We start from the raw sequence: 19,977 nt of genomic DNA on the forward strand, positions 1-19,977 counted from the left end.
AAAGGATCATAAAAGCTCTTTGCTGACTTTGTCCCTCAGTTCCATACAGTTGGCAGCAAATGGGATGAGGAATTACTATGAAGTTTAGGCGTTTTCTCACCTTTTGATTTGGGGGTCCTGTTTAAGATGGAACACTCATGGTGCACACCTACTTTGCAGACTGCAGTTTGGAGATACAAGAACATGTTATGAAGGGTTAGTTCATACTGTGTAAGTGATCTTGCTGCATAGGGAAAGAGCTCTATTTTAGTTTCCCAAAGGTTGTCTAGGAAGTAAGTGACAACTACGTCAAGTAATCGTGTCAGGTAGTACAGAGGTGCACTTCACAACTCCTGAAGAGCAAAGTGATTCACAAAACCCAGTACTAGCTAGAAACAGATGTCCCTTGATACTAAGGATCACCTACTTTCTCACCTCCTGTATTTCATGAATATGCAACATACTGCCCAGTATGTAGCTCAATTCCTCTTTGCATTTAACTAGTAGTATCTCACACTGAACACACTGGTAAGAGTACTCAACACTTCTGAGAAGATGTATGAAGGAATAAAGCCAGAAACAGCAGAAACACATCATTTCCAATTTTAGACTTGGACGAAGCAGAATGTTTCTGTGAATCTATTCAAAATTATGTCAGTAGATGTGATCAGAGCTGCACCTCACTCTTGAAAAAGACAAATGCGTTATCCTGGTATTTAGAACAGAGATTTGCTTCATAAGGAATCGTATTTGCCCTTGAAGCTGGTGGAATAGGGATGGATAATGGAATTATCAGATGATAAGGTCAAAATCATTTTGATTTTAGTGTTTTTCCTTGAAAAAACAAACCAAAACAGATCCTTAAGTTGCATATTCAGAAACACATGAACAAAACAGCAGAAACACAAAGCTGCACATACTAATTCTCCAACTTCCCAACTGCATTTCAGCCTTTACTTGCCAATCCAGCCTTCGCTTCCAGCTCATGCTATGCTATTTTTTTCACTGTCTATTTGAAAGAGGCAGAAAAGTTTGAAAAAAACAGGGCAGGCATGTGTTTGTGCCTGCATGTGTGTGTCAAACAAGCAAGATAATTTCATGCATTAGAAAATATGGCAAGTACAATTTATGAATGCTTGATCAGAGTGAAGCAAACCCATGAGTCAGCGATGCCATAGTTAACGAATGAAAAACTATTCCATCTCATTCCATCTTCTGTACATGGCCAGATGAGGCTGTTGTACAGAAGCAGGAGGAGGTTGTGCAGCCACTCCCCCATTACACAAATACACTTAGTAGGCAGTGCACAACAAAAGGGTGGGGGCAAGAAGGTTACAGCTCCACAAGGCTTCCTAATAAATCCACCTCTGCTCAACGTTTTACATAATGATATAATGCATTATATTATTATAGGTAGTGACATCATAATAAAATACAGAGTGCTACTCGAGTGGCAAGGAACACCTAAGATATAGGTTTATACTTATAACTCAGTTCCTGTATTTTTTAATTATAGATAAGAATTTAAAATGAAAATTATTACTCATTCCATAAATACTGTTGTAATGGATTCTTGGCATATAATTAAAAGGCCTTTAATTTTAATTTTGTATACTGAACGCCTGTTTTTGGAGATATTCCATATTCTTTACTCAGGGCCTATGCCAGCAAAGCTTTGTATCTCTGTTCTGGTGGAAGCTGAAGATGATGCCCATCTCAGGCTGCCGCACCATGTTCTAACCCATCTTGTACTACAGCCTGTAGTTATAGAGCGCCTTCTCATGGTTCACAGGACCTACCATCACACTGTTCTTTTTTTTTTTTCTGGAAACTGATGGTAGAAAAATACTTAGCCCACAATCTCACTGATAATGTGAAAATGGATGTTGCCAGTTATGTTCAACTATATATAAAACCTTCCAGCCTGCAGTAAAGATTAAAATCATTGGCTCATGATTATTACGAGGTGAGGATAGCCTTTTTGAAAAGGTGACTGTATTTCTCAATTCTAGTAAGTACAGACACTCGCACCTTAAAAAGTACAATAACTGGCACCTTTTTGGCAGACTCAGCAGGCAGGTCAAAGATTGTCTCAGCTTGTAGAATGAATTAACATTTCTCTCCCAAGAGCAGGTCCTTCTAGAAAAGGCTTAAGGCAGATTGGTGGGGCATTCAAAGGAGAGCTGGGGAGGGGGTGGGGGGGGGGAGTGAACACTTCTGTTTATCTGAGCATTTTTCAGATTTAGATCTAGAAACATACAAGCATTTTAATATTTCATTCTTGTATTAAAAACTCAACTCTCTTCAGTCCAGTCCTTTTGCTTCTGGTCTCCTCTACAGCTCAACACACATCTTACATTGTCTTATTCTGTTTTGATCCGTACTCCCACTCTACCCTTTTGCATTACTCTGTATGGCCCCTTATCTGCCTTTAGTCCTTTGTCCTCATTTCCCTGCCTTTTGCTTATGCTCCTAACCCCACTTTTCTCACCCTTCCAAACCCCCTTATGAATTTCTGGCTCTCAGTGTCTTTCAGCTCCTTATCTTCCACATTTGCCTCTGTGCATTGTTGCTTGCTTTTTTCCGAAGCCCACAGGAATTGTGGAAGGCCCTACAGTATTTCGGAAACACTTTCTCAATCTCAGCCTTACAATTTAGGAAGCACTGTGTTTCCTCCATTTCTTGCTACAATAGGGAACAAAGTGATTATTTTGCTTTTAGGAGACATGTTCAAAGAGGGCAACAAATGTCCCCTAGTGCTGCATCAAGTTAGCACTGACAATTCACAGAGCATCTGCATTCAAGTCTGCTTGCTTTTATTTTGCTATTATTTTGTTTAGTCCTGCATGCACATCCGTGGTAGCACAAATTCACTGTGAAAAGGTTCATTAACTATTTGTAACCAGCCTGCAAGTATTTAGTGCTAAGTGAATACAGTTAAAAAAGAGAATGGATTGAATAACAAGGCTTTGAGATGGAGAACATGTGACTGACTTTAAATGAAGCCTTCCTGACATCCACAGATTTGCCATTTCTGACAAACAGGTACTGGGGAGACTACTCAATTTCCACTGTCCTGATGGGCATGATATGATGATCCAAAGAGGCAAGAGCTGAATTTTCTCCATGCTTTTGTTCCTGTTCTGAGCCCACACTCATAAATGCAGACTGGCAGAAGTGGCTAGCCTTGCCTGGCTCCTTGGAGAAGGATATAACAGCAGAGGCTGTAGCTTCTGCATGCCTAGACAAATCAGTGAGCACTGTGCTTCCCTGTGATTTTCCCAGACACTGACAGAATTGGCCTAGATGACCTTCTCTCTCCCAGAATCATCCAGCTGGTTTACTCCAACAAATCAGCAGCACTCTCTGTTTAGCCTACATTCAAATCATTCTGGTCACTTAAGAAAACATCTAAAAGGAAATAAATACCAATTAAGGCACAGTCACTTTAATGCAATAAAGATCATCTCTGGACATCATTTCCTTGCTTTATATCAGATAAATCTGCCATTTTTGAACATTTCATTTTGTACTTAGATTATGCCTTTTCAGATAAGCTTTAAGCATTACCATCTGTTCTGCAGCAATCACACGATCCTATCACTTTGGTTCAGTTGAATACAAATCCCTTTGACAGTAGGGAAACAGCAAAACAACATTCATTTGTTCCAAAAAACTGCCGTAACAGTAGATTATTCAAAGGCTGCTTTACACTGGAGGTAAAAGACATGGGGAGACTCTCCTACACATCTCTGGTCTGTGTCCCATACTGTCCAGGCAGCGCTCTGGCACTGAAGCTTCTTGTCTGCTATAGATTGAGACAGCGTTTCAGCTGTGTTGAGCAGCCCCAAGGGCTGAAAGCTCAGCCAGGGCCCCGTGCCTCTGCATGCCTGCTAGCATTTCGAAGCATATCCTGAGTCAGAGGGAATACACCTTTCTACAGCAGATGTAAGTGCACTATAGTTACTACACCTCTCAGCAATCTCTGAGGCATTCTTTCCACGTCTGTCCTCTGCAGGCAACTGGCCCACAGCCATTACAGTTGGCCATGGCAGCAACAAATCTTCCCTGCTGGTTTCTAGGACAAAGGCAAAAGCAGAGTTTGTACCTGGTATTGTGGCCACATCTACGAAGAAAACTCCAGTAAGGGCTGGTACATACTATGCAGATATTTGGAACACTCTTCTACTTAGAATAATTTCCCATGGGTATGAACACACTTAGCAGAAAGATGATCCTGTTCAGACTCACTAAACATTTATAAGACAGGATAAATTATTTCTCTTTAAGTTTTGGAAGAAGCATATTTTGTACCATCAAAATAACTTGCAGTCCCTGGGTTTGCATACGTAGATGACGCATATAATCTGGCTGGGACACAGAAAAATGAAGCATTGCAAGTCTTTTCACCACGTCCATCTAGACCCCTCCTCAGCAAGGCTCTACAAACATTTGGGTTATTATTCAGAACACAATTTCTCCATATTTTCACTCACTGAACAATGCTCAGAGGGAATGCATCATTTGTATTTGTGGTTGAACACCTGAAAAGATTGAACTGCTGTATACTGATATTTACAATAGATCAGTCTATGCTATTGATGTACCAAGGATACAAGGAAAAGTATAGCAATATATCAGGGTAATACTAATTCTAGCTGACTCTGGTACTATGACTTTTCTAATGTTATATAATTTAGAGGTGAAAGAAGCATTTCATTTTTTTGTATTTTAATGGTGCAGACTTTTAGATCTGAAACTGCACTCAAAATGACTGAAATGCAAATTTGTATTTGAGACCTCTGAGGTTGACAATGACAAAATGCAAAGACAAAATGTCTTGGATCATATATTGCTCATTTGCATCTATTTAAACTTGAAGTTTTCTCCAAGTCTGTAAGTTGTTTCAACAGTTAACCTGCAAGCAGTTGGTGAATATAAATCTCTGTGAAGCATGCTATCTTCTTTCCATCAAGCTAAAAGGGAAAGTTTGATTCATTTTAAGTGCATTGATGACAGAAGAGCTCTGAATAGCATTTTATCTGCAATACCGTACTTGAAAGGAATGAAGTGCAAGTTAAACAAACAGTAACAACGAATGCATTTTTTTCAGGGGTGGTCCTCTTGGAAAACGTTAACCACATTAAAGTAGGCATTTATTGAAATATGCAATTAATTTTAAGTTGATAGAAGTTGAAACTGTCATTCACCTGAGCAGGTGGTGGAAGAACCTTCTTGCATATCTGCTGATGGGGTCCCTGTACTCCACTATGGTTGCATCCAAGAGGGGTCTTGTTGGAGCATAAAAGGTTCCAAGGCTCGCCTCAAGCTGTGCTGTGGAGTTTAAGCACAGCAGCAATGAAACAAGTGAAATCATTTCACTTACAACAGGTTGCTCATGTTTGCAGTCAGTCAAATTCCTCAAACACTGATGAAACACGATGTTGTCATAGGATAGATGAAATTAAAATATGACAGCTTGTACAAACACAAATGTGCATACTAACTTTCATTTTGAGGCAGAGTTGACAATGACTTTGAGCAACAAAAGCTGTCAGAAAGATTAAAAAGTTTATAACACATCAAGTTCTCACCAGAACCATACAATTAAAAGTGACTCATAAGAAAAATACAGTTTGAACAAGTTTGTCCAGTAGAGATCAACTCTAAATTATCTCAGATTTTCTATGTCCTCTTAGGCAGACAACAATGAAGTTCAGTTTTTCAGGGATTATTGTTCTATCTCAGGTCAGCAGGTGACAGAACCTTTCTTTTGATGGCCTTGAGGTCTAAGGAACCTCCTTCAACCAACACTTCTTCAAAAACTTTAAATAAAAGGGTCTAAAAACCCTGAGGGTTTGACTCTCCTGCAGTGTGCAGAAGAGTCAACCTCCCTTGTCATCAATAAAATAAAGCCTTTTGTTACAGAAGTTGCATCTGCTTTACTTTCTGACTGGTATACTCCACAGGTATAGCTCTGAGCCATTTTACTACATGTTTCTAATACAAAATCATAAATAATACAGGAAAATACATAGCATATATTCGTGTCCCCTGAACGTGTCCTGTGCTTAGTTGAGATGAAATGTTATAATTATATTTATGCTATATGACTTCTGCTTGATAGTCAACACATAGTATGAGCCTTTATATACAGAACTGTCTTAGTTTCAGCTGGGATTGAATTATTTTCTCAGAGTGTCTGGTAGGATGCTGTGTCTTTGGTTCTAGAAGAAAAACAATTGACTGAGATTCAAAAATAACTGATGGAGATCTCACTCCTAAGTCACAGGGAGAGTTTGCTTTGCCAGCATAGGTTCTCCTTTCAAGGTGGATACACAAACTGCTACTGCTAATCAGAATTTTGTGTGGGCTTTAAAAGCAAAACACAACCAACCTACTGTCTCATTAGGTAGACAAAATCTCACTGATTTGTTGTTATTAACATTTGTGTAAACTAGCCATTTCTGTACTCAGTGATAAAGGTTCTTTATTTCCAAGCATAGTTACGTTCTATTTCATTAGGTTTGATTGCACTAAATGTGCTAATAGTACTGTGTTAGGAACACAGGCGGACTGTTAGTAAATTAGGTTTTGTGTTATCGTAAATCTAGACAGTAAGATAAACTGAACTTTAAAGGTATTTTCTTTCAAAGCAGCAGTCAATTTAGATTAAAATTGAATACAGCGGTACCCTTGCAAAAACAAGCTATACTCCCTTGCCATTGCTGTTTTCTTGACAGCATGTTTTGTACTTCAGAAATATTCCAGCCTACATGGAATATGAGTAACTACCAGCACAGTTACAGATTCATTAGGTAGCCCAGCTTGATGTTGAAGGCAGAATAAAGATCTCAAGGATAACTGCCACATCACTGTAAATAAAAGCCCTCGCTGGGTTTTCGCTAATAAAAAAGAAAACAAATTACTATGCCAGATTTGTTAGATTCACACAGAATAACTCCTGGACAGAATAAAATTCCATCTGCTGTAAACAGTGTTAGGGAGCTGCATGGGGGGAAACACACAGACATCTATTTATAATGTGCATATTTTTACAAGAGTTTCAAACCCAGCCTTTTTCATGGGTCCTTTTAAAAGCATGTTTCATTTAGAATTGATATGCTATATTTGCAATGCAGGGAATTTTTAATCAGATCCCCCAAACGTGACAGCTGATGGTTTGGCAGCAATGTAGGACACTTTGGAGTTTTGCTATCATCAAACACACCAGAACCCTAAGTATTCTTTCTGGGCACAAAAGATGCCTGGTCCCCAGCTGTCTGCTTGCTAGACTGGAGGATAACACCTTCACTAAATCAAGGCCCTACAAATCTTGAAGTCTCTTGAGTTTCAAGATACACAGCAAATCAAGAGGAAGGCACCACACCAGGCTTCAGCAGAGACAAGGCTGAGCCTAAAATTCATCAGTTCTTGTGAGAGACCCCAGCTAGTACTGCAGGGGGGCAGGAGATCACTGCGAGGACAAAAGCTATAATCCTAAAGGAGGCAGCAGAGGACAGTGTATTCAAAGCCTTCGGATCTCATAGTGAAAGAGTGACCCTTCACAAGCACCTTAACAATTCCACTCAAATCCTGTCAAAGGAGAATTTCCCTCCTTAAGTCAGTGCTGTCACAGTATGAGTATATAACAAACATTTGAAGCCTGTATTAACTAGCATTGGTCTGTGACAAGCTAAATTTGTGTAGCATATTAAAGTTAAGTATAAAGTTAAGTATAAAGTATAAGTAAAGTTACAGCATATATGAGATAGTGCTAAACACGTTAAGTCATGCCTACACCACATATATGTTAAAATAACATGCATTTTATTATCACTATTGGTAGAAACATTAACTAAGATGCAATCAACACGTTAATCCAGACTTCATTGAAATAACTTTTCTAAATATGACGTTTGGTTAGGGAGGCCTGTGTTCAAATGGCTGACTATCTGGATTCTCCCTATTGTCTTTTTTATACAGTCAATAAATATAACATCATAAGCTCTATAAGAATTACAGACTCTAGAAAAGCACATTGGAAGTGCAATCAGTCCCTTACCTTCTCTGTTTGGTGTAAGCTTTTGTTTAAGTAGGTGATTGACAATGGCACTCAAGCAGACGTAGCACTGATGGCCCATCGTGTTCCAGTTCATGGTGTTCAGGACGTTAATTGCCTCATGTATCTCATCATAGCGAATATATTGGTGGATGATTTCCACAAGGCCCAGCTGTCCTCTTGTTATCACACCTTTTTTAGGAAATATTAAAGCCGAGGAGAATGTTATGAGAATGCATAACAGAATATTTTTCAGCACGGTTAGAAAGAATTACTGTTGGTTAAAATAAAAGTTAAGTTAATGGGTTTCACTGTTTCATTTGTATGTGATAGAACTCCATGTTATCTTATTATATTTAGATTTAGGGTGCTCTGGACAGAGGACTTAACACACGGCCAGTAGAGTGAATGTGGCCAGTAGCCACCAGTGAAAACATCGTGGAATGAAGTTTGGTTTAAAATGCTAGAGAAAGCTCATTCCCAGATTGTTATTTGGTTACAAATGAAGCCATGCATTTGCTTACCATAAGGGAAGAAAATGGATGGCACATTCCCCACTGCACGGGAGCATAATTTTACAGTTAGTCTCTGACCAGTATGAATTAAAACAGATTCTCAGACTTTGACATGTAGGTCTCAGCTTCTGAACAGGAAAGGTGACTGGCAGAAAGTCATGCTCTTAATTGTCTCTGACTAACCAGATGATCACATGCTGTAGGTCTTGCAAGGCATTTTAGTAGTTCTTCCTTCCTTTGGGTCACTGTGGGAATGTATTCTTTATCAACAATGCTCCAGATATCAGGAAAAAAAAATAACAGAACAAATGTACTGTTTCCCTCTCTCTAAATAAAGCACACATTTATTAAAAAAATTCATAATCTACATTCTCATGGTGTTTGTGAAAAAATAATCTTAAGGAAAAAATCCTGATGAGAAAATGAATTTCAGTATGAATTTTAGAGCCACCTGATGGCTGGGGCAAAAAGGACTGGTAACAGAGAAACGTAGACATAATATACAGAAAACAGATCTCACAAAATTTTCATAAATGTAGTTGTGAGTATTGTTCATGATAGAAAATAGGAATGGAGAAAAAAATGTGGGAAAAAAACCCATTTGACTATAGGTCCAGGTCAGACAGTCTGTTGAGAATTTGCAAATACAGACCTGATATTATGTATTACATACATATATATGTATATATATATATGTAATAGATTTAAATTTAATTCTGTACGTAGATATATAGATACGTTTGTCAATTGTATTTCACTAAATAGTTGCATATATGAAAGACTATGGACATTATATTGTGTAATAGCTATGTTTAATCCGTGTACATCTCTGATAATATCTAATCGTTACAATAGAATTTATTCTCCTTTAATATTTCTAAACCATTATACAAGTTGGGAAATCATCACATAAATCACTAAGTGAAGATGGAAATCCTGATTTGCATGCTAATTGAATATAATATTATATTTTAAATACCCATCTAGGCCAGCAGCACTGAACCACCGGCACTAGTACCAGGTCTGGCATCAGCCACTGTCTGGGTTGACATCAATGACAAGAAGCTGGAATGATTTTAAAAATGGATCTGGCATTAGACAACAAAAACATTTAACATTAGTGTTTGAGGGTAAATTTAAAATGAACATATTCCTGAAATAAATCTACCTAGATATCACAACACAGGATTCATAGTTCTTGTCCAAGAGCATACTATGGCAGCTGGAAGTTAAAAATCCATATTCCAGCAGACTTTTATGAGAAGCAATTGAAGTAATGTTGATATAATTTATAAATGTTAAAAACAAAGGACTGTGGAACTCCAGGTATTCACGAGAAGAGACATTACCTAACGTGCCACACATACATAGTGATTCAGTAAAACTATGCAGTCCAGAATCAATTACATCGCTCATGTCCAACTGTGTTCTGTGGGAGACCTTTCTTTGCTTGAAGAAATTTAAAAAATGCCATGTGTGATGCAATAGCTGTAGATCCAAAAATGTTGGCTTTTTGGAATGGCAATAATAGAGGTGCTTCCAGTGCCAGTAAGAATAGTTCATTCTTAAAAAATTAGAGGATTACTACTACTACTACAGAATAAAACCTTCACAAACTGCAGTACCGCCTTGAACATTTTCTGTGTATTAGTTTGTAAATCTATGAACACTAATATGTATTTAAAAAAAAAAACAGAAACAAGCCAGCAGCAGCAATTCTACCCATTGTGTGGAAATTCCACCTTAGGTGTGGAAAACTGAGTGGTAAAGCTGAAAACCAGAATGCAACACAGAACAGCGTGTTTTTGCACAGTGGACTGCAGAGGAGAAGGAAGGGAGGGACGGAGAGAGAGATTTTACAGTAATTATAAAGAATGAATTTTAAAACATGATAACTTTCAGGCATAGAGGTCAACAACTTCCCATTTATTTGGATGCTTGACTTCTCTTGGGTGGTGTGCTTCTGGGCAACCTGCTTGGGAAAAAGAGGTGACGGCCAACTCACTGCCTAATTGATTTAGGAACGGTGCCCAGGGAGACAGTCCAATTAAGTTTACAAGCTGGCAATTATCAGGAAAGGCCTCTAAATCCCTGCACGGAGAGCCTGCTGCCTCCGTAAGAACATAAATGTGCTAAAGATAGCAAGGGGAAAGCTGTGCTTTCTGGAAAGCTGTTGTGAGTAAACCCCACAAGGGAGGTCTATAGAAAAGCAAGGTAGATGTGGGTAGAGTGCCTTCTGCTTGACAGGTAAGAGGTAATTTAGAGGATGTTTTCTTAACGGCCAACATGCACAAAAGCATCAAATAGCTGTTTTAATTAGTGTTCTGGGGGGCTCTGCAACCATTAAACCTGTCACTGAACACAATACAGCTGAATTATCTCGAAATAAATGGTAATTTGTCAACATTTCTAATAGCAATATTGGATAAAAGTATTAAACTGGATCAGCTCTTTTAAAGGTATATAACTGTAAATCAGTCCAATGTTTTTCTTGGTGACATTAATTTATCTTTTTGCAGTGGCCTATGCAGTAAAGGTTTGGTAAAGCCAGATTTTCCAATGTTTAGACAGGATTTTTCCCACAGAAAATAATATGCACATCAGAGATGAGTTTCAAACTTCACAGCCACCTAGTTTTTTTGAAATAGATGTCTTCCTAATCACAGTAGATCTATAGGAAATATTTACAAAAACAAAACAAAACAAAGCAAAGAAACACACAAAAAACCCAAAGAGACTCCTGTAAAGATCTACAAAGGTAGTTCTTATTTCCTGGGCAGACAACGGGCAAAGTACTGAAATTTTCCAGGATAAAGTATACTCAAAATGGCTGTCTGCCATGGAGAGACACTGGACTCGTAGTCAGAAGATTGAAGCATGATTGTTTTTTTAGCTCTCACACTGAGTCTGCACCACTGCAACTTGATTGGCTTGAATGGAATGAATGCGGTTCTCACTGATGATGAACCACGGGGGTTTATTCTTAGTTCAGTGACTGACTCCTCATGTAACTCTTAAAAAGCCTTCCAGCTTTCCTTTACTCTCGTTATTCTGTTTGTAAATTGAAGTTAGTTACAGTTTTACTCTCTCAAAGCCTCTTTACACCTAAAATGAGAAGCGCTAATAAATTCTAACTATCACTTTTTTCTTCTATTCACAACTGATGGTAAATTAGTTGAACTTCTCTGGAGGTTATGAAAACCTTCCCTCTTGTGTGAAGTTTTAAAGGGAAAAAATGGTGTAACTTCATGTACCGAGGTCAGAAAATAAGAGAGTACTGAAAAAAACATACATTGTAATGGAAAAGATAGTCATATCATTCACAAAACTAATCTGTTTAGGAAAGAGAATAGCGTTGCTATCCTATTATGGCACGTAGCTTATTTTGGTATGTTACAGGTATTTACACAGAATGAATACAATACCTACAATTGTATTCTACAGATGAAAATAATTTTTGATATGAGAAACTGTTAGGCAGGGAAAATAATAGGATCCTGACTCACATATCGGACACCACAAGAAAAGATAATAAATACTAGTGAAACGTAATGAACTCCTTGATTTGCACCTTCTAGAGATCACCAGAATTGTGTGGTTTTAGGGTTTTGGTCCCATTTATCTACAATGCTGTTTTCAAACTACATAAAACTTCTGAGGTACAGATGTTTCCTTGAGAGCCTAAAGGCTCGATAGATGTGCTCAGTGACTTACCAAGTTTGAAGTGAAGTACTCCTAAGGGTCCTTTGTCAAACCTAATGAACAAAAGATCATGAACATCTATGCCATCGGTGCTGGGAGATGCAGCTTGAGCAGCAGCCCACTGAATCTGGATGAGGCTGCTAGACACGTCAAAGTGTTTGCTGAATTGCAGAGTTGCCTTGGGTGAATAATTGTCTGCCAAGAGCTGAATTTTAACTGGGGACAGTGCCGTGTCAAAAATCTGCAGCTCCCCTTGAGAGCTGCCAACCAGGAATATGGCCCCAGAAGGGTGATAAGTTATTAATGCAGGCAATAGTTTTGCTTGGGCTAACAGAGTCACTTGGTTGTAGGCATCATACAGAATTATTGACGAATCTTCGCAGCCCAGTACTAGTTTGTCTTCTGTAGTATTTCTGCAACAGCTGATGGCCCTTGATTGTAGTGGTATTCTGGTGACTGCTGCACACCGAATTTTGTTTCTAACATAATTGTAGATGCAGCTGTCAGCCATGGGCTCTTTATCGGCAGAGATGGAGTGCTCAACTGTGTGAACCTGGTAAGGCTCCTTAGTGCTGAAGCTAGCATCAAGTGGATCCCATTCTGTACGGACATAACTCAGAACCTGTAAAAAATCCAAAATGCTTTGGTAGTTATTTGTAAAAAAATATTCTTAACTTTGACAATTTAAAATTAAGACAGCTGAAAATACATTTTTTCATGGCTCAGTAAGCTAAAACAAATTATTAAATCTATTGCTCGGGCTTTTAAAAGGTTAATTTATTGCTATAGAGTCTGAGCCATGTTCTTTTACTCAGAAAATATAATAGGTTAGCAGCACTGAAGATAAAAGAGGGGATAGTTCTAACAGTCCTACTAGAAGAGAAATGAGATGCTGACATATCAAAGAAAGGCTGATTATTCAGAAAAAGTGGAGGGAAAAATCCCAAAATATCTTGAGAAATTTATAATAGACTACTCTAAGCATCACAGAGCATTTTTGATCATTTGCTCTTGGCTATGGTAACAGAAAATATTATACTGTAGTGGTGGAAACAATGGCATGTTTAAACAATGTACACTACACACTGCCAAACAAGTAGGTGGTAGATGCTTTTTGGTGCCATATAATTAGTTATAGAAGAGAAGAAGTACTCTTTAGAGGTACCTGCAGGCCGAATAAAGTAGAAGAACACAAAGGCAGATCCAAAGACAGCAGCTGGCAAGGAGCAAGAATGTGTAGTGTAAAAACATGAGAAATACAATAAAATGATGGAGACAACAGTGGAGTCCAATGCAGATTCCATTACGTATCTGAGAGAGGTATTGTAGATGACTGGAGTAGGGAAAGAGTGCGAGAAGTACTAGTTGTAGTTAAGTTACAAATGGTTTATAAAAAGCTATTTGCCTGAAAGAGGTAGGAAATAGACTTTGCTAGAAATAGAAAATGTTAAACTGAGCCAAACCTCACCCTCAAGTATATCCATGGTGCTATACAGGGTAAAGTTGCTGACCTGACACTAAAACTGCTTTTTTTGAGTCTAGGTGGTTTTCAAGTGCCATTTACAAAAAGGGATAGCAAAAACAGATGGAGAAAACCTGGAAACCTCAGAGAGAGAACAGAAACATGCACAGTATACTTAAACAGTTTAAAGTTGATTTCCACAGACCACTAGACTAACTGAACATGCAACTTAGCCTTTCAACTTGTAAAGTAAGAGACTAAGTAAGTTTATCTTTGGCATACCACCCTTACTTCAGAAGCAACAAATGAATTTGGGATGCTGGTCAGACTGATTAGGATCAGCAAAAGGGCTTCTCATTTGAAAGCAAGAAAAATCATTGTTGTAATTTTATGGCTGCAAACCAGCTGCCTGTTAATATAGAAGTCCTAGCTAGTATAAGATGAGTCGTTAGGGACATAGTAAGAACTACTTAACAGGCAAGAAACAACATCAGACGTGAAAGCATCTAAAAGAGAAGCCAATGCAACCAACTAGTGAAAACCAGGTAATATGATTTCAGTGAAGAGCAGTGATCAAAGAAAATATACACTGAAGCAGAAATAAGAGTTTAAATAAGCTATACAGCTTGAAAATCCATTTCTCACCTGCTCCATTTGCTTACCAATGACTTAGCCTCTGCAGCTAGTAATTTAAGTAAGTCACAAAACGTGCAGTAGCTACTGTTCACAAGTTTGGTTTTAGAACTGCTTGAAATGTGTGTCTTATTGGTATGTTAAATTGCATAGCAAGGCAACCTGTAAAGGAGTTATGTGGACAAAGGATTACTGTGACCACAGAGCTCTGTAACTCCCAAATAAAAACAAGGTGAATTGTCATTTGTTCTGACTACACACAGAGATCCAGATAGCTGCCTTTCAAATACGTGAAATAGAAATTTTGCCCAAGCAAGTCTTCAAAGCTTCAAAACTTAAGTGAAATGAGCCTTGAGGCCCCTTGGGAGTCACATTTCTGTCTTCCCATGGCAAGTTTCAATGCACTACATTATTTACCTACATATTTTGATTCCAAACCAGTGTTCCTCTCAGGACATCTCACCAGCTACAAGAAAGTCATGAAGATCAACACAATAATTGAGCATATGAGAGATGAAAGACTGAAAGCAACATTAAACTCTGAAGAGAGACTGGACTTGAAAATTAAGACAACAGAGAAGAAATCACAGGAATTGTGGATTTTTCAATGCAATAGAAATAACTGCTGAAAAACAGCAATAGAAACAGTAATAGAAAAAAAAATAAATGTTGCCACCTGATCATTTGAAAGTCAGCAACTAAACCAAGTCTAATAATTCTGTTCTGTCACGTTAGTGCAAAAGAGGGACAAAATGTTGCTTGCTGATTTGAATTTAAAAGAAAGTAGAACTGTATATTTTGGAAGGCCTAATTTAATTAGCCTTGAGACGAGAACTTTCCTACCTGCTCATAATTTTGAAAGCAGGTCCTTGAAATGAAGTTTAGGGTAGGGCTGGTTGCTGTACATAAAGAAATTATATACTAGGGGAATACTTCTGAGAGAAAAGGAAGACCATTTGCTACTTTACAGAAAGTAAGTTCTGACACAATGCTTAAACAAACGGGGCTTAAAGGAAACTTTCTGGAGACTACTGGCTGTAAACAAGAGAAACATTTCTCCTAAGATTGGAACCGATAAACTGCTTCTCACGCATCGGTGGCCTCATTTGCCTCTTGAAGGAAGAGCAGCAAGCCTAGAGACCTCTTTGTTCTGGTTTCCAGTTTTGCTGAATGTAACTGGTATTTGGCACTCTGAGGGGGGAAAAAGGATATTCTCTTTCATCTGAGAGGGAAGATTTGAGTTTCTCTGTCAGAAATTTTACTTTTATTAATAATTGCTCATGTCACTAACTGAAGAACTAAAGCAGAGACGTGCAACTACAAAACCATGTTAATGAGGCTAAGATAACATTTTTGAAAGAAAGCATTCCTTCCAGGCCTTCCAGTACCTAAGGGGGGCCTGTAGGAAAGATGGGGAGGGACTCTTTATCAGGGCGTGTAGCGATGGGACAACGGATAATGGATTTAAACTAAAAGACGTTAAATTTAGATTAGATATAAGGAAGAAATTCTTTACTCAGAGGGCGGTGAGGCCCTGGCACTGATGCCCAGAGCGGTGGGTGCCCCATCCCCAGAGGCGTTCAAAGCCAGGTTGGATGAGGCCATGGGCAGCCTGAGCTTGTGGGGGGCAGCCCTGCCCACGGAACAGGCTTTGAACTTGATGGTCTTTAAGGTCCCTTCCAACCCAAACCATCCTACAATTCTACGAGTCTAAGCAATACAAAGACTAGCAATCAAAGCATATTTTTTTCCAACAAGATGGTACTCCATTACCCGCCAGCTGTTTATCTACATGGTAAGTAGTGACATGCTAGCAAACGTAGTGAACATAGCGCTCTAGCAGTTCAGCTCAAGGAATCCGATGGAATTCCTGGCAAGCAGTAGTTCTAAACTCCCTGTAACCCTAACGGGGAACGTCACCATAGCAGTATATCTTTCAGTTAACAAAACCAAAATTTTCCTGGGGAAGATGAAGGCTAAAGCTATAGTAGTTTCCTCAAAAGCACAGAGTACAACTGTCAGAACTGTGGAGGAGGGGGCAGGCTGGTGGATCTGAAAAGATAAAGACATACTATCACACTGCTATTCAGTCCATAAACCTTGAACAAATCACTTAACCTTGGATTTCAAAAGAAGCTTTCTGGAAGTATTTTGCATTACTTTCTGTAACATAAATAAAATGTTGTTCTTTTAAAATCCTTTATAGTTTGGTGACATGTACATTACAGAAGCCTAGCAAGTGTATTTTAAAAGTATCCACATAATTTATGTACATTTCCCTTATGAATGCAGTAGCCAAGCACCACTACAACACATTTGTACAATTTTGTTCCTGCAGTAATGGCCTGTGCCCTGCATCAGCTGATAGCAGTAAGAGAGATACTATGCACGCCAGCTTCTCAAATACTAACTCAGAAATCATATCAACCCAAGTAAAGGAATCTGACAGTCTTGATAACTATGGGATCTGAATCATTCTAGCTAACATACCTTCTTCCTTTTAATGTTTGAAAGAAATAATAGCACTCGCTTGTCTAAGTGGTATCACTCTCTTCAGTGCAGATCTTTGAACACTTAAAATTGAAGTATTCTGCAGAGAATACTGGAAAGGATAAAGCCCACATATCAAAACAAATACAAGTTTTAAACAGTAGTACTTAAGCAGAAAATTGGCTTACCAAGCAGATTAAAAAAAAAAAGAAAAAAGAAAACAAAAGAAGCAGAAATAAGCTTGCTGAGACTGGATTGTGTGTCTATTGGATGAGACAAATGTTTGATATATTTTATGGATGTTAAAAAAATGCTTGCTAAATTTCACACAGTCAGGCTCCAAATAACAACAAACACTTTAATTAGAAATGTAAAGTGGGAAGCGTAGTACACACTGGAGTAAAGTAGATTTAAATACAGCACTGTGAAGGAGGAAAAAAAAAAACCAAACACCCCATATTTAAACTCTTCTACAATAAAAATACTAGGCTCCTATCCAGCTTATTTATTTGGCTGCAAAGGATTTCCAGTCCCAAGTGCAATCTTACTATTTAGATCTTCAGCCAACATCTATTCATATTTTCTTTCATAACTTATTATCATAACATTTATCCTGTATTATTCACCAAACTTCTAACCAAATGTGACATCAAGGATTTTACAGCCCTTGTTCCATGTGTGTGAGAGGTATCTGACTATTCAGTCACACAACGCAGATGCTTTTCTGACTGCTACAGTACAGCTCACTCAGGTAAGGTCTGATGTGTTTATTTTACAAGTTTGTTGCACCGTGTAAAGGAAATAACTATTAAAAGTCATGACTGGGTGAAAAGATCATATTCTCACTCAGGAAAATCACTGTTTCCACAAGACTGAAGTGTAATTTCAGCGATTTGTACTAGCAGTAAAAAGAGTGAAAACGAACATAGTAAAGACAAATGCAAAGTACTACAGTAACTGAGCCTTGGCATCATCATATATTAATTCTTCCTATTTTTGTTAATGTTTGCTATTCAAGTTGATTTTAACATGACTTTCTGTCAAAGCATTTAATCCAAGGATGATTTCAGATATGATCCTATTTATTCAAAGTAAATTGTTTGAAGTGATCTCTGGAAGATTCCTCTTCTGCTTTCAAAATTTTCTTGCATTATCTACACAGTCAGACAACTTACACAGCATCCTTGATCACTGGTTCTTTAACAAAAAAGAAACAAACAATCAATTAAATACGTAAACTGGAGCATGGATGGGTTTACCAGAGAAAACCAAGACACACACAAAAGCAGACAAAAGTTCAACAGACACTGCTGCAGCAGCATGAGTGTGTGCACATCAACATACATCACATGCCAGGGCTGTCATGCATTAAACAGAAAAGCACTTTTATTTCTTCAGGGGAGGATTCCTAACTGAATCCTATTGCATGCAACACAGCAATTGCTGATTTCAGAAAAAAAGAAAAAAAAGAAAAAAGAAAAAAGACAAAAAACACCAAAGAAAGTAAAAGAAATCAAGATTTGCAAGGAAAAAGTTGATCCAGTTTTTAGAAGGATAACGTCTACCTTTAGAATTAATAGCAGCAAATGTTAAGACATAAGGCCATGTAGCACAATTCCAGTCACGTATATAGTGTATTTAAAATGTAAAATGGATTTTCTTCTTTAAGTTGAAGTGTTGCTGAGGTACACAATAGCCCAAACACTGTATGTGAAGTCACCTCAGTGCATAATGTAGTTAGTTACAGGATATTAACATGACAAGGGATAGGGCTGTCTTGTCCCAGAGCTATTCCTGTCCTCATCCTAATAAATAGTCTTCTGGTGGGCAGCAAATACCACTCAGAACATTTTTCCAGGGAGGAAGCAGTACCATTTACATTTGCTCTGCAACAACAGTAAGTGCCAGTGCCTGGCAGATCTTTTTGTGCTTTTTGTAGTCAGCACAATCGTGCTGCAGAAAGGCTGTGGGCAGCGCTCATGCATTTTCTCAGGCTTGGTTTATTTTTCCATAAACTCAATATGCCAAAGAGCTAGTCATTTATAGGCCACATTTTCTGCTTTTTTCTTAATTCTAGACCATAATGATGTCTTGCCAACGTGATACCATTATTTTCACATAAAATGTTAGTGGCGTTAATTTAACACATTCCTTTTTGATTATTTCTCCAAACTGTCTAAGTTTATTCTTCTTACTACTCTTCTGTTGACAGTGATCATTCACTGGTTAAAAAAAAAATCATGGTATTGGTATTTGAGGATTGGTTTTGAGGATCATGCTATCCCATGATCCTCAAAAACTTTAAGTTAAAGTGGCCCTTCAATAGACTGGGAGACAAACGTACTTAAGTTAACTGCAGACTGGGGATTGATGTTAGTTCTGGAGCTGCTGGGCTATGACATCTGCTGTCTGGGGAGGGGAATTTAACTACCAACCGTAAGAGTTACTAGAGAAATAAGGAAGAAAAACACAAACAGTACTGCAGGTTACATGTCACGGATACACAGGAAAAGCACCCAGGAGATAAATACATGGAATAGACTTCAGTCAGCAAAAATAATTATTACCTATACATTTACATATCTACACATTTTCCAAAACAGGGGCACAGTGCTTAGTATTTCAGTGACAAATAAAGAAAAAGAAATGTCAGGTGAAGAGCTTGGAATTAAAACAGACAAGTGTAGGCAAAGGATGAAAAGAGACTGAACAGTTAAATTCGGTAGTTCTGCTTTTTAAAATAATTTCCTTATATTTATATCACAATATAGGCTAAATTAAAAGGATTATGAGTTTAGGCCTAAAGGCTCGGCGAATGCTTATTATCACTATTGTGTTAAGCACCAGTGATGTGCTTGGGACTATGCTAGACAGCCTCAGCCCCGAGCGATTTAAAGTCTGAACCAAAACAGGATAAAACAAGGTGCGCCGAAAGATGCAGAGCAATGCTGTAATTTGGAAATCTCCCCATAACACATAAAATGAAAAGCAGAAAGCTTTTAACTAGAGGGGTTGCTTCTGGGAATTTCATAGAAGAAATGAGTCTCTAAAAAACATCGCAGAAAATAGAGATGGCAAACTGACATTAGGGAGCATCCTGGAAGAACATGCAGAGACGTGGGAAGGAAATGAAT

General features: G+C 38.1%; 1 protein-coding gene across 10 annotated transcripts in view; it reads right to left on the bottom strand.

Annotated features, from left to right (window-relative positions):
* Positions 1 to 19,977, bottom strand: part of WDPCP (WD repeat containing planar cell polarity effector) — a 145,667-nt gene that overhangs the window by 51,249 nt on the left and 74,441 nt on the right. For all 10 annotated transcript variants that reach the window (XR_005859074.2, XM_426108.8, XM_040698592.2 and 7 more), the window contains 3 exons: positions 12,271 to 12,880; positions 8,045 to 8,233; positions 5,190 to 5,313 (listed from right to left, as the gene is read on the bottom strand). Coding sequence is in view for 9 of the 10 variants with exons in the window: in XM_426108.8 (XP_426108.6) it covers positions 5,190 to 5,313; positions 8,045 to 8,233; positions 12,271 to 12,880 (923 nt within the window). In the remaining variant the exon portion in view is untranslated. The remainder of the gene's footprint in view (positions 1 to 5,189; positions 5,314 to 8,044; positions 8,234 to 12,270; positions 12,881 to 19,977) is intronic.

This window comes from Gallus gallus, chromosome 3 (assembly GCF_016699485.2).
Source record: "Gallus gallus isolate bGalGal1 chromosome 3, bGalGal1.mat.broiler.GRCg7b, whole genome shotgun sequence".
Lineage (NCBI taxonomy): Eukaryota > Metazoa > Chordata > Aves > Galliformes > Phasianidae > Gallus > Gallus gallus.